Here is a 16159-nt window from a genome sequence, read left to right as displayed (position 1 = left end):
TTACTCAAATAATTGTTAACTTGATGATTAATACGATAAAATTCAATGACTACAAAAGAAAATTACACAAATAATTATTAAATGAATAAAATAAAATAATTCTAACTGAGTTATAATTGTTTAACAAAGAGTTATTTGTTGAACAAGTTGATCGCACTAATCTTTTCAATAGTTTTTAATTTTATAACTCTTTCTCTAAATTCCATTTACACGTTTCATTTAAATTAATGGAATTTATTTAACCAATTCTCGTTCGATCAAATTAATTTTATTTTTCTCAAATTAAATTTACTAATCCGTTTTTAACTCTTATATTTAAAAACACGTATATGAACATGTATATGAATAGGTCAATCCGCTATCTCAATCACCTAATTCAACCTGTTCTGATTTTTACTCATACTCGATCACTATGAAAACCAAATTATATAAGTGATAATTGTGGTTTGTGTAATTTGATATATACTAATTAGATTGTGATGATTTTTTATTAAATTTGACATGACATATATTAATATTTATTATGGTGTATGTTTTTGTAAGGTTGGATTCATATCTCATGACTTGAATTATATTTATGAGTTAAATTCTAATTGTTGAGTTATTATTATCGAAATATATGTTTGAGTCTAATATATGAGTGTGACATGTTATTTGTGCATCTTTTCTTGTTATATGAATTAATGCATGATATGTATCATGTAGATTAGTATATGTAGATCCTCGTTAGATTGATACGTATATATCAATTAAAATTTATTTTATTAATTTTTTTAATTATTAAAATTGCACTTTTTTTTATTAAGCTCAATTTTTAAGATTAGAGTAGAACCTCTAAAATCTTTAAAATTACCCTGAATCAAATACATCAATTTTTGTAGATATTATTAAAAAATAGGAGAGAATAATTTATAAAAAAAATTACATAAATAACTACTATATTTATAAAATAAAATAAAATATTCAACATAAATTCCAATTAATTTAATTATTAAAAATGTCAATCAAATTTTAATTTACTACATTTTAATATATTTTTATAAATTTACAACTTAAAATTCTTATATAATACAATATTGTACTTTTTATTTATCTATTAAAATTTTAAAAAATTTACCATCCCAATATTTTATTTCAAGATTCGCCGCTAATTTAAAAGTAATTTATTTGAAAATGATTGAATTTACCGTTAACTTTATCTATGTATTTAAAGCTGGTTAAATTTATTTATATATTTAAAAATTGTTTAATTTATTTATTTTTTCTATGAGAGATTAACGAGGTTTTTAAAGATTTGAATGATACTATTGAAATTATATAGCTTTTGAGTCATCAAAATATTAAATATATTTTTATTTAATTAAATTATTATTGTTGTTACTTGTTTCTCCCCTACAATAAAAAACAGATTATATAACCAGCTAATCCAACTCTCGTTGTTTATCGGATCGAATTTGATTCGAGTTAAATGTAAAAAAATATAAATTTATAACTCAATCCAAAGCAAATATATTCTATTCAGGTATCGGATTTTATTAAAACCGGCCCAACACAGCCATGTAGACCCCTATATAAGTCAGAGTCAGAATCAATCATAACCTGTCAGTCATCATCATAGTCGTCGTGGTGGGTCCCACATGGGGTGTGCGAGTTCGACTTCGAAGCAAACTGTGTCGGTAACACCGGCGATTGAAAGCAAAAGCGCGTTAAGAAGGGAAGTGAGTGAGTTGGATGATAAGAAGAGGAGTGAGTCGGGAAGAGCGAGTCAGAATGAGTTAGAGAGAGCGAGTTCGAATGGTGTTTGTTGTGAGTCTTTGAGTTTTAGATTGGGGAATTTGAATAAGTATGTGAAAGGTGAACACGTGGCAGCTGGTTGGCCGGCTTGGCTTAGTGCTGTTGCCGGTGAAGCTATTCATGGTTGGGTTCCTCTTCGTCCTGATGCCTTTGAGAAAATCCAGAAGGTGAACTATTATTCATATTTTATTTATTTATTTTAATATAAGATTTTTTTAAAATTATTTATTAAATTTATATAATTGATGCGCATTCTATTTATATAATTAATTTAATATTATTGAAATAATATAAAATTTATATTTTCTAATTTAAAAAATATTTAAATATGATATTTTTTTATTAAGTTAAAATTGTTTTTAGACTTTTTAATTAAATAAAAATTTGATTTCTCATATAATCTAAATGGTTGTTTTAGTTGTCTTATATATGTAATCCTGACTAGCCTATTCCTGTAATCCTGTGTGCTTACACTCCCGTGTCCCTATCCGGTTTTTCTACGGTGTTATTAATATATATGTAAATGATTTATGAAAAATGATAAATATTAGGATGAAAAATTGGAATGAAAGACAAGTTACATGTGTTATTTTTTAATTGGTTTGACTATTTCAAGTCATTATTGTTAGTTTTTATACTTTAATATTTTAGCTTTTGTAATTTGTTCGAGAAAAAGTCTATTGCATTATATATTATATAATACTGTCTTCAAGTCAGTATTATATAATACTGCTGATATTTTATTATCTTTCTTTGAAAAAAGGAACAATGATAACTATATTATGTTTCATAAAGAAAATGATAAGTATATTATGCGGGCTCAAGTTTGGCTAAAGTACACTTTTGTGTAAGTTACTTTTAGATTTTATTTTCGTGTTAAATATTTTTCATTTTATTTTAATCTCTAAAATTATAAATACTAAATACTTTGGTCTCTCAATCTTTTTTGGTTCTATTTTAATTTCAAGTTACAAGCATTAAACGACTCTTTTAGATATAAACATTAGATATTTTGGTTAAATTAATTGCTAAAATTAGACACATTGATTCCTTAACTTAAAAACATTAGATCTTGATAAATAAAATAAAAGTGTTTAGTGTTTGTAAATTACGAGACCAACAAATCTCTAGTTTGTAACTAAAGATATTAAAACGTTTATTGTTTATAACTTATGGGACTAAAATGCAACAAAAAAAAAATTGAGTTATGAAAGTGTTTAATTTTTATAATTTAAGGGACCAAAATAAAAATGAAAAAAAATTCAAAGGACTAAAGTGAAATGTAAAATTAATTTAAGAGACTAAAAAGTGTGATTTAGCCTTAAATCATTAATTGAATTTAGTTTATTGAAGTAATTTTTAAGGAGTGAATAGTCAATTGGTCCCTGAAATGTAAGTGTCTGTCAAATTAATCATTGAATTTTGCAAATTGTCAAATACATTCCTGAAATTATAAAATATGAATCAAAATAATAATTAATTTGCTGTTAGATATTTTGATTAGACATTATAACTGAATATGTGACTTATTATTACATATCAATATCATATTAATGGAACCAACTTGCCAATAAATTTTTATCATGTTAAAGATAAATTTGTGAGTAATTATAATTATATATAATAAATTATTGACACATTAGTCTATGAAATATTTCAATTTCATAGAAAAATTAGTTCATCTATGACATTGATTGAGATCAACACAGAGAGGTCGCATATTCAATTAAAATATCATATCATAATCTCTAAACTATTTTGATTAACATACAATTTTAGGAATGTATTTGTCAATTTACAAAATACAAAGATTAACTTATCAATGCTTATAATTTCAGAGACTAATTTGCTTATTTACACAATTTTTGAGTTTTATAAAGGGCATTTTTGACTGAAAGCCACACCAATAAAACTATCCATTTTATATATTATCATAGATTATTATAATTATATTATTGTTGTTGTTTTTTTTAATTTGAATAAACTGTCCTTTTTGTTCGCTATATATATTTTTGTGTGTTTTATTCTGCAATGTTGATTTTAATTTAACTAGCTTGTTTTAGTTTTAATATCTATGTTGAAAGTTTTTAAGTTTAAAAAGGGAAATTGCGTTGTTAAATACAAATTAGTACAAAAAATATCTGGCTAAAATTGGTAGTAATATTTAGAGCTTCTTTTTATGTTAAGGAATAGATATTTTGTTGTCGAGCGAATCACTTGTTTAGTTTTGAAATTATATTTATTTATAAGTTTGGGACACTCTAGCTTATAAAATTTTAAATAATATTTGGATTTCAAAATTCTTGGTCACTTTGGTTGTTTGAGACAATTTTTATTCTCAATCACATTATTTGTTAATTTCAGAGCCAAACTATTGATCTTGTCATTTTGTGAAGTTAGCGATTCAGTATCTTACAATATTAGTCTTGTTAGTGTATTTAATACCATAATTCTGAAAATTACTAATAAATGTCTATGATGTAAGTATGTAACTGTAATTGCAGTTTAAAGTCTTGATTATTATTATGATGATGATTAATGTAGTTAATGTTGTTGTTGATGATGGATTATTTCAGATTGGGCAAGGGACATATAGCAGTGTATTTAAGGCGAGAGAGATTGACACAGGGAAGATAGTGGCGCTGAAGAAGGTGCGGTTCAACAATCTCGAACCGGAAAGTGTGAGGTTCATGGCGCGGGAGATAATGATTCTTAGAAAGCTTGATCATCCCAATATCATAAAGCTTGAAGGATTGATTACTTCTAAATTGTCTTGTAGCTTATACCTTGTGTTTGAGTACATGGAGCATGACATTTCAGGGCTCTTGGGCAATCCTGATGTCAAATTCAGTGAATCCCAGGTAATAATAATAATTGTGAAAGTTTTAAATTATAGTTGCAGTCGCAATTGTAGATGAAATTACAATCTTTGATATAGCGAGAAAAATGTTTTGGTCACGTCTCAGGAACTCACAATGCAGATATCAGGATTGTAAATGTTGTTGTGCACCTGTGAATGTTATTGGTTATGTGATGTGCTATCTTCTGATATTATTATTGAGGTTACTACTGTTGTTGTTACATTGCAATTTTCGGTAACAAGAGGAAATTGTAGGCAAATGCAGTTCATGAATTTGCAGTTGAGGTCACAAAACTACTAAAACCTTGATATTATGTGCGTAGTTGTGGTTACAGACTGCAATTTAAAACCTTAGTGTGTCGTCTTAACTTTATCTAGAAGTAGTTATACCATTAAAGACTTGTAATTCTGTAAATGATGTTGAACATTACATGTTTTGTTTTGCAGATAAAGTGCTACATGAAGCAATTATTATCTGGTGTTGAGCACTTTCACTCGCGGGGTGTGATGCATCGAGACATCAAAGGACCAAATCTTCTTGTGAACAATGAAGGAATATTGAAAGTGGCGGATTTTGGATTGGCAAACTTTGCCCGTTCTGGTCACGAACATCCCCTCACTAGTCGTGTTGTCACCTTATGGTATCGTCCGCCAGAGCTTTTGCTTGGTTCGACAGACTACGATTCATCGGTGGATCTATGGAGTGTTGGCTGCATCTTTGCAGAGCTACTTGTTAGGAATCCTATTCTTCAGGGAAGAACTGAGGTAGTTGCCTCTTCAAAGTTAATGGATTCACATATCATGATGTAGAAAAATTACAAGCCAAACCAAATTACTTTTGTGATGTAAAGCAGTAGAGGATCCTAATATGCGCTATAGCATAGCAGAATTTTAACAAACAACTATTCTTTTGCGATATTTAGTAGGTTTGTTAAATAGCAACACCATAGCACTGCAACGTAGCAGATTTTGAAAAATCGATATTCTCTGCAATCTGTGATTTACAACACTGATTTACATTGTTTTTTATAAAAGGAAGTGATTAGGTCTGAGTAATGCTTAATAGATGAATCAATTGGAAATGGCAATTCCTAGACCATGTTTGAATTGTTGTTTTATGACTCCTATAAATTCATTGTTACTTATGCAGGTGGAACAGTTACACAAAATTTTCAAGCTTTGTGGCTCCCCACCTGATGAATACTGGAAAAAGACTAAACTTCCTAGTGCAACTTTGTTCAAGCCACAACTACCATATGATAGTTGCCTCCAAGAGTATTTTAAAGATTTTCCTCCAACCAGTGTGAATTTGCTACAAACTCTTCTCTCTGTTGAACCTTACAAACGTGGAACTGCGACATCTGCTCTCTCATCAGAGGTAAGTTGTTTTGATTTTGGAATTTGTAGAAAATTCATGTAATGTTGATTGGAGATTATGTTTTTATATATAACATTGTTGAAATCCTCTTTGAGCATTTACTTTACAATTTAAACCAGTTTTTGTTAGGATATAGAATAAAGGAAAATTAGAATAAAGGGTTGTTGGATTAGTCAGTTAGATTAGTTATTGTTTGTTTGTTTGTTAGTTGCTGTTTCTGTTTTAGGGTAGTTGCTATTAATCTTTTTTCCTATCTTCATGTATAGGAAGTCTATATATATAGACTTCCATTCTCTTAGAAAGAATCTTTTGCGAAATTAGAAATTGAGTGGTGTAAATCATTGTAGGAGCATATTTATTTTTATTACTGTTCTTCCTGTAACTCCTTAGAATCCAATTCTTGGGTTCCTAAATAAAAGACACTTTCATATGGAACCTTTATTTATAGGTTCCATGTACACATAGGATAAGAGAGGAAAATGATCACTAACCACATAGACCAACATAATAGTATTACTATTTATAATACCCTCAACCAATTAACTACTTCTACTAACTAACTTTCTTTTATCTAAGTCTTAACAGTTTTACACTGATATCCAATGAAAATCCACTATTTTGTCACATCACCCCACTTTTATACGTTTATTTTTAAATTGATAGCATGATAGTATGACATGTAAAAATGAAAGTCTCTTTCTCATTAAATGTCAGTATAAAATTGATTTACGTATTGTATGCCTATTAAACTCTTTACTCTAAAGGTCTTAATCAATTGTTTTTTTCTAATGTTAGGACTAAATACAACCCTTGAATCAAACTTTGATGCTCATCATTGAAATATGTTATGGACTCGTCTAGTGTTCTGATACTACTACCTGACCACTTTCAGTATTTCAAGACACAACCTTATGCGTGCGACCCATCAAGCTTGCCAAAATACCCACCTAGCAAAGAAATTGATGCAAAGCAAAGGGCTGCAGAGTTAAGGTTAGACTGGTTTTCACTGCTCATTTATGTAGTTTGTCACATTTCATTCAACTCATATCTCTGTAACACATTTTATTCGAAATGGTAAAATATGACGAGAATAGTTGTGCGCATTTCACTTATTTGAGTTTACTTCCATAGTTCCAATATTGACAAATACGAATCGCAGAAAATAGTAGTTTGTTTAAATTTCGTTGTGCTATAGGTACTATAGCCTCCATTTTACAACACTTGTACTTAATTGTGTATCGTAGAACAATAACGGTTTGTTAAAATTCTGCTACACAATAGCGCTATAACCTCTATTTGACAACAATGTACCATACATTTCATTTTCATAAGTGGATCTATTAATGATGAAACACTAGCCAACTATTGAGAGTAGCAGTATGCTTTTTTTTTTTTTAAATACAAATTACTTTTTGTGTTTGTCAAAATTGTCTGAACATATAACATATTAAAGGCCTAATGCATATCTCATACTATTCTATACCCTCAATCTTTCTTCTCTTTATCTTTTTTGTTTTTCCTATGGTTTATTTTGTTGCTATGTATCATAAAAGATCCAGTGAACATTTCAACAATATTTGACACATACAACAAAACAATTATGTTATTCACAAGTTCCAATATCTTAAACATTACTTGTCTATTTTTTCTTCCCAATAAAACCATGTTGTATTGGACTTTCAGGAAAAAGGTTGATGAACGAGTTCGTCGAACTGAAACAATAAAACCATCAAGAAAGTCACTAGGATTCAATAAACTAGTTCCAGCAGAGGTATATCTTACTTTCTCATCTTGCATCATGGGAATTCTTCTTATGTTCATTGCACACTGATTTACTGTAATGATCTAATTACCATAAAAACCAATTCTCACTTCAGATTTCTCTATGCAGGACTCAAAAAATCAGACTCAGAATTCTGATAAGGTTAAAGGTAGATCTTTCCGAATCCTTAAAGAAGAGAAGAGTAACCTTGGTGAGGAGTTGCAAAAGCCATTAAACTATAAACCTGAAGATGCTTCCCATATGAATAATGCATCTCAAGGAGATATTCCTTTTTCTGGACCATTACAAATTTCAACATCAAGTGGCTTTGCTTGGGCAAAAAGTCGGAAAGACGAAGCTTCAATTCGATCACATTGTCGAACTTTTTCTAGAGAACATACTTTCAATAATCCCTTAGGACCTTCTACATTAAACTCAAGGAATAATAACTTGGACGCAATAAATATGGAAAATAAGGAGTTTTGTGGGAGCAGCATCAAATATAGAGTTTCTAAGACTTCAAAGCAGAATCAGTTGAGTAGGTTCGATCGTCTAGATTCATTTGATGATACTTCTGATGAGTACCAGTCGCAAGAACTATCGATGGTGCTTTATCGAGGAGAAGATCCATTATCCAAAAGAAGTAACCTGGTAAGTTGGCCAAGTTTTTTATATGATACCTCTATGTATTTGCGCCAAAATACTCTTACTCTTAATATACTCCCAATGTAAAAATCAATGATGTTAATTGTATGTTGGGGTATAGTTGGAAGAAAAATGTTACTTATATCGTTAGTTTCTAAAGAATTGAGTTTTGAAACAAAATTAAAATGCTTAAGTTACCAAAGTTTAGGAATGGAGGGAGTATCAAACAAGGGACATCATCAGTCATGAGATGAAATAAATCTCGTCTCTTTCTATAATATTCTTCTGTCTCCATGTGTAGTAGAGATTTACATCATCTCCTATATGAATGAGGAAAAATATGAATTTATTTTGATGTTCAGAAATAATTTGAACTTTTAAAAAATGGAAAAGAGTGACAAATATCTGGATGTGTTTTCCTACATGTGTATAATTCCTTGATCATGTATTAGCCATGCAATTTATATGTGCTTGTGTAGACATAATGCTTATTCATTTGAAATCCATGCAGTGTTATCAGGATCAAAGAGAAAAGGTTGAATTTTCAGGACCCCTACTGTCTAGAATGCACACGGTTGACGAGCTATTAGAAAGGCGCGAGCGTCATATCCGGCGAACTGTTCGAAAATCATGGTTTCAGAAAGGTATATTACTGGCATACCAAATGTTTATGGTTCCCTTTCAAGGAACAATTTGTTTTATTACTGTTTTATTTTTTCTCCCTCATTTTTTGTGCTTCCACTTTTAAGAAGAATGGTATTATGGTACTTCTTGTTAACCTCCGTGAACCTGAATTGCAGGTAAGAAGCATGGGAAATTAATCTAATAATTGCCAGTAAATTTTACTCTAAAAAGGTGCAGATCTTAATCGTCATATCAAAATGATACAAGAATTTTTATGATAAAGCCATCTCAATTCCATCCTCCAAACACACTACTACGAGGAACATGTCACTACTTTCAGCTTCCAATTTTTGAAACATGAAGGCCATCCCAAAGAAAATAATTTAGGTTCTAGAGTTTCCTATTTTATTATAGATATAAAAATTTGTTTCTGTTGATCTAAACTTTTCCTTTCTCTTTTTTCCATTACTAATTTTTACCTATTCATATATTGTATATATTTCATCTGTCATGACTAGATTGAGTTATAGTCTAGTAACCTATTCAATATTTTTTAGGCTTTAAAGGGAATTAGATGTAAAAATTATATCAAGATTGGAGATTATTTTTGCATAATATTATATCATATTTTTCTCCTTATTACTGCTTCATTTGAGGAATAGAATACAAAAATTCTATATTTTTTTTCCATCTTTTGTTTGCATTTCCAGTGTTCATGCTTACAAGCACACCCGACACTTCTTATAAAGTGAGTGTTAATTATTGACTCCAGTCCACGTGATGGAAGGGTCAAAATATTTCATAATTCAAATGACCTAAAAATATCTCTAAAATTTTGTGGGTTTAATGGAGTCCACGTTTTTAAAAAAATTATTAAAAAAATTCGACAAAAACAATAAGAACAATATATATAAGTCAGTAAATGATACTCTAAGAAAAAACGCTAATATGATCGTCTATCTCTGACAAAAGTCAGCTGTGAGTTAAGACTTTTGTTGATCATCTGATTCGAAGCACAAGAGTAAAATCTGAATCAGACCTATGAAAAAGTCAACACTCTGATAAAAGTCAAAGCATTTAATGAAGAAAATGATTTTAAAAATTTTATGAAACATGGTTTCCTCCGAAAATGCTAGCATTTGGAAAAGATAATGTCTCTTGTCAATAAGTCAACATTGAAGATTAACTTAAGTTATTAATATTCGTCTAAAAACAAAGTTCTAAGTGAAAAAGTTTTGTTACTCTGATGGCACGACATTAGAACGGGAAAATGATTTATATCACTTGGTTAATACAATATAAATCTCCATGTAGTACAACAACAACTTGAAATAGTACTATGAGTAGTATAAATCTTTTAACGGCTTAGTGTACTATTTCAATCTGTCAAGGTCTCCAACGACACTATTTCCAACAAATATATTTTTCAGTATTTAAATAGAAACATTTTAAAACTAAAGAAGATTGATGAAATATAATATAATGATGTCTGATTAATAATGTTAGATATTATGAAAAACGATAATCAACGAACTTGATCATCGTGATGATCATGATACTCTCGATGATCCTCATCATTCCAAAAGAAATCATTTGATCATGAACATTCTAATAATAAGAATTTGATACAAGAAAACAACATTTCAAAATGATTTATGTATCAAAAGAAAAAGGAAATGTTTAAAGAAGATTTATGAAAAACCATGAACACATCAAAAGAAAAGAATGAATGAAAAATCCTCTTTGTTTAGAGTTATTAGAAATTGATGTATATCAATCAAGTTGTTTTTATACGGCTTAATTGCAGTTTTGATCCCTCTATTTTAGCTGAATTGCGAAAGTAGTCCCCCCATTTTGTTTCTCCCCAGTTCTGGTCCCCCAAACAGAATTTTGGTCAAAAACTTGATGAAATTTTATTTTTTAAAGCCGTACTACACCATTTATAATCATAGATTCCAGGTACAATTGTTGCAAATGAGATTTTGAGGCATTTTGTTGCAATTGTTGCAAAGATAGAACGAAGAACGTTCTTGACAGAAGTCTGGAAAATGGAGAACGTTCTCCACAACTTCGAAATTTCAAGAACAAATGATATCCCCTATTAAAGAAATGAATTTAAAAATCATGTTATCAATATTCTCCAAGGAATATACATGATTAATCTCATCAAAGAATCAATCCAAAATACAAAGGATAAAAGCTATGGTTCATGATAAATCAAGCTAGTTCATTCTCGATAGTCAAGACTCATCATTTTCCAGCTTGATTGGCAAGAACGAAGAACGTTTTAGAAGTGTATGCTTCAGCTGTATATATGAGATATATGCACAGGTGATAAAAGACCATGAAATATGATAGAACTAGTGGGCTTAAGACTAGTGAAAGGTCCAAATCTGCAGTGTGGAGAGTTTATGTCCGCAAGGGTAAAAAAGAGAATAAGCAGTCTATTAATGACAGGGCAGAGAAACTCATTAAATTCTAGGGATTTCAGTTACACATAGGGAATAAATTAAGGAGGGTAGGGGAGTATTGCTCATGAATAATTATAATTATCATTGAATTAGGAGATACTATTTTCTCTGGAGGAGCTTTGCTCTGGGTTATACATTGTATCAGAATTTTCCCTTCTTCCATAAATCAATAAATTTCCATTTTATCTATCATTTTACGTTCACAGATCCCTATTTTTCTATGATTCTATCATTGGTCCGACCTGCCGAATCTTCGAGAAGTACCAGTGATTTTTGTACGTTGTACATGCCACCGAAGTTGTCAGATCGAATGGAAGCAGTTGAAGCAAGAATCTCAGCGGTGGAAGAATCTGTTCGCCATGAGTTGAGGGAATTTCGCGAAATTATGATGAGCGAGTTCACGAGGTTGCTAGAGCAACGACCAATTAGAACAGGGGAACAATATGCACATTCTGAGGACTCAGTGAGAGAGTATAAGATGGCAGTGAAGAAAGTTGAGTTACCATCATTTGATGGTGACGATCATGTGGCCTGGATCACGCGAGCTGAAACGTATTTTGAAGTTCAAGGGACGTTGGAGGAGGTGAAAGTCAGATTGGCGAAGCTAAGCATGGAGGGCGCAACAATTCACTGGTTTAATTTGTTGCGTGAGACAAAGGACAATTTGAATTGGGCGAAGTTGAAACGAGCATTAATTGAAAGGTATGGGGGAAGACAAAGTGATAACCCCTTTGAAGAGATGAAAGATTTGCAACAAACGGGAACAGTTGATGAATACATTACCACCTTCGAATATGTGTCGTCACAAGTAGCAAGACTACCGGAGGAGCAATACCTTGGGTACTTCATGGGAGGACTCAAGAACCACATTCGCTTGAAGGTGCGTACATTGAATCCACAAACCAGATTGCAAGCAATGAAGATTGCTCGTGATGTCGAAACTGAATTACACGGGTCTCTGATTTCAATAGGTGGTAGTGTGGGTGGGCTTCGTAGTTGGAAGGGAAGTGGGCCAAGTGGATTGGGGCCCAACGGAAAAAAAGGATCTGGATTTCATTATAACCCAGGTTCGACCCGATCTGGAAGTGGGTTTAATAATAACTTAACCGGGTCAGTGCACAGCAAAACCAGTTCGACTCAATCTGCCTCAAATGCAAACTCAAACATTTCTTATAATACAGCGAGATCTGGAAACGATGAGGGGAGAAGAATCAGCAACGGGCGCAACCGTGGCCTCAAGCATCTGCCGTATTCAGAACTGATGGAGCGGCGGACACGAGGGTTGTGTTTTCGTTGTGGGGAAAAATACCATCCTCACCAGTGTGCTGAAAAACAGCTCCGATTGATGATTTTGGGAGACGACGAGATGATTAACGAAGAAGGTGAGGTGATTGCCATAGAAGCTATGGAGGATGAGGATGATGTTCTTCATTGCAATTCCATGGGATTGTTTGATATGATTGAAGCAAAGAAAAATTTAGATAAAACGCCTCCAACTACTTTGCGCCTCAAGGGAAGTCTAAAGGGGGTTTCCATCGTGGTTTTAATCGATAGTGGCGCCAGTCACAATTTCGTTTCACCCCGTGTTGCTACTGCGTTGGGATTAACAGTGGAACAAGGAAGATCGATGGGAGTAAAGTTGGGAGACGGCCACCGTGTGTCCACTAGGGGGAGGTGTAGAAAATTGCAAGTACAATTAGATGATTTCATCACTAATGTTGATGCTTTTGTTTTGGAATTGGGTGATTTGGATATGATTTTGGGGGTGGCTTGGTTGCAAAGATTTGGGAAGGTGACTTTTGATTGGGAGAAAATGACCATCAAGTTTCAATGGGAAGGAAAAATAGTGGAACTACATGGTCAGTTCTTTACCAAAAAAGACTTGGCTAATTCTAAGGCACTTCAAGGGCAAACTGAAACACTGTATAGTTTGTTGGAAGAAGAATTGGGTCAGACTTCAAATGAAGAATTACAGGAGCTAACTCAAGACCAACAACAAGAGCTTCAAGACTTGTTGGAGAATTTTAAGGGAATTTTTGAAGAGAATATTGGGCTGCCTCCTGAACGAGATATAACTCATGCAATTGAATTGAAGAAAGATGCAGGTCCTGTGACTGTTAGGCCATATCGTTATCCTCACCACCATAAGGAAGAGATCGAAAAACAAGTTCAGAGCATGCTGACCCAAGGTATAATTCGAAACAGCTCTAGCGCATTTTCTAGTCCTGTCATTTTAGTTAAAAAGAAAGATGGGTCATGGAGGATGTGTGTTGATTATAGAGAATTGAATAAGGTTACAATGTCAGATAAATATCCAATTCTGGTAGTTGACGAATTATTGGATGAACTACATGGAACGAAATTTTTCTCAAAACTTGATTTGAAATCTGGTTATCACCAAATAAGGGTGAAAGAAGGGGATGTGCATAAGACGTCATTTCAAACTCATGAAGGGCATTATGAGTTTCTAGTGATGCCATTTGGGTTGACGAACGCACCAGCCACTTTCCAATCCACCATGAATCAGATTTTCAAGCCACACCTCCGTAAGTTTGTCTTGGCATTTTTTTATGATATCCTAGTATATAGTAAGGGATGGGAAGAACACTTAGCACATTTATATCAAGTGATGGAGATTTTACAATACCATTGTTTTGTCGTTAATAAAAAAAAATGTAATTTTGCTAGTAGGAAAGTGGAATATTTGGGTCACGTTATATCGGAACATGGTGTGGCTGTGGATCCATCTAAGGTTAATAGCATTTTGGAGTGGTCAATCCCTCATAATGTCAAAGGAGTGAGGGGATTTTTGGGGCTGACCGGTTATTACCAGAAATTCATTGTTGGCTATGGAAAGATAGCTAAACCATTGACAGAACTAACAAAGAAGGAAAGATTTCATTGGGGTACAGAAGAGTTGAAGGCCTTTGAGAATCTTAAAAGAGTTATGGTGCAAGCCCCAGTTTTAACACTACCAGATTTTTCACAACCTTTTGAGATTGAATGTGATGCATTCGGAAGAGGAATAAGTGCAGTTTTAATGCAGAAAAAGAAGCCTATAGCCTACTTTAGCAAAGCGTTGTCCAAGAATAATTTAAGCAAGTCTGCGTATGAGAAAGAATTGATGGCGTTGGTGTTGGCAGTTTAGCATTGGCGTCCATATTTGTTGGGAAGAAGATTTGTGGTGTACTCCGACTAAAAGAGTTTACGACACTTGCTCGAACAACGCATCACTACGGCTGATCAGTAGAATTGGATAGCAAAATTATTGGGCTATCACTTCGAAGTGGTGTACAAGCCAGGTCCAGATAATAAAGCTGATGACGCTCTTTCAAGAATGCATGAGGAAGCGGAGTTGAAAGAGATAACTTCTTTTCCCATATGTATGCAAGAGCAACAAATTTAGCAGGAAGTTATGAATGATCCCCAATTGCAGAAGGTGATAACAGAGCTACAACAAGACCCTACATCCCGGCCAGATTTCCAATTAATCAAATGGAGACTTTTCTATCGTAGCAGACTGGTGTTATCTTCAAATTTTGGTTTTATACCTTTATTGTTGAAAGAATTTCACTCATCTCCAACTGGTGGCCACTCAGGTTTTCTACGCACGTATCGAAGGATGGCAGGAAATCTTTATTGGGTAGGAATGAGAAAGTCAGTTATGGAATTTGTGCAGAATTGCGACGTGTGTCAACGTCAAAAGTACGTTGCGTCCTCTCCTATGGGTTTGTTACAACCCCTCTCAATTTCGGAGAAAATTTGGGATGATATTTCGATGGATTTTATCACCGGTCTCCCAAAATCGAAAGGGTTTGAAGCAATTCTTGTAGTGGTGGATAGATTATCCAAGTATGGACATTTTATTCCCTTAAAACATCCATATACTGCGAGGAAGGTGGCTGAAATATTTATTAAAGAGGTGGTGCGTCTTCATGGGGTGCCACAATCCATTGTCAGTGATCGTGATCCACTTTTTGTGAGTCTATTTTGGAAAGAGTTGTTTCGCTTACAAGGAACGATGCTGAATATGAGTTCGTCATATCATCCGGAGACGGATGGGCAAACGGAGGTGGTGAATCGGTGCTTAGAAGCATATCTGCGTTGTTTTGCATCGGAGCAACCGAAGGAGTGGTCGCAATGGATTCATTGGGCTTAATTATGGTATAACACCACATTCCATGTGTCTACAGGAACTACACCGTTTGAGGCAGTGTATGGAAGAAAACCACCCACTATGGTTAGATATTTACAGGGAGAAATAAAAGTAGAAGCGGTAGCAGCTGAATTGGTTGATCGTGATGAGGCCTTACGTCAACTTAAGTATCATTTGAACAGGGCCCAAGAACAGATGAAGAGGTATGTGGACAAGAAAAGAAAAGCATATTCATTTGAAGTTGGTGAGTGGGTATTTTTGAAGCTCCGACCCCATAGACAACAGACAGTGACTAGAAGGATTAACCAAACACTGGCTCCACGGTACTTTGGACCATTTCTGATCCTAAAGAAAATAGGGGCAGTATCCTACAAGTTGAAGCTACCAGAAGGAAGTAGAGTGCATGCAGTGTTTCACATTTCACAACTCAAGAAAGCTATTGGAGACTATTCTGCTGAATCTCAACTAC

General features: G+C 32.9%; 2 protein-coding genes across 2 annotated transcripts; both read left to right on the top strand.

The window, feature by feature from the left end:
- The first annotated feature begins 1445 nt into the window (after positions 1 to 1445).
- Positions 1446 to 9702, top strand: LOC101504812 (protein IMPAIRED IN BABA-INDUCED STERILITY 1-like). Its single transcript, XM_004499460.4, has 9 exons — positions 1446 to 1961; positions 4371 to 4655; positions 5102 to 5419; positions 5805 to 6032; positions 6925 to 7022; positions 7716 to 7803; positions 7924 to 8445; positions 8951 to 9083; positions 9240 to 9702. The coding sequence occupies exons 1-9, from the start codon at positions 1638 to 1640 to the stop codon at positions 9263 to 9265; spliced, it is 2022 nt and encodes a 673-aa protein (XP_004499517.1). The 5' UTR covers positions 1446 to 1637; the 3' UTR covers positions 9266 to 9702.
- Positions 9703 to 11407: 1705 nt separating this feature from the next.
- On the top strand, positions 11408 to 14682 carry LOC140920450 (uncharacterized). The gene is made up of 2 exons (XM_073368722.1): positions 11408 to 11486; positions 11741 to 14682. Exons 1-2 carry the CDS (start codon positions 11408 to 11410, stop codon positions 14680 to 14682), a joined length of 3021 nt encoding a protein of 1006 aa, XP_073224823.1.
- The last annotated feature ends 1477 nt before the right edge of the window (positions 14683 to 16159 follow it).

The sequence above is a fragment of the Cicer arietinum genome, chromosome 5 (assembly GCF_000331145.2).
Source record: "Cicer arietinum cultivar CDC Frontier isolate Library 1 chromosome 5, Cicar.CDCFrontier_v2.0, whole genome shotgun sequence".
NCBI lineage: Eukaryota > Viridiplantae > Streptophyta > Magnoliopsida > Fabales > Fabaceae > Cicer > Cicer arietinum.
The sequence above is the reverse complement of the archived record's forward strand: the minus strand, read 5'-3'. Positions and strand labels throughout refer to the sequence as shown.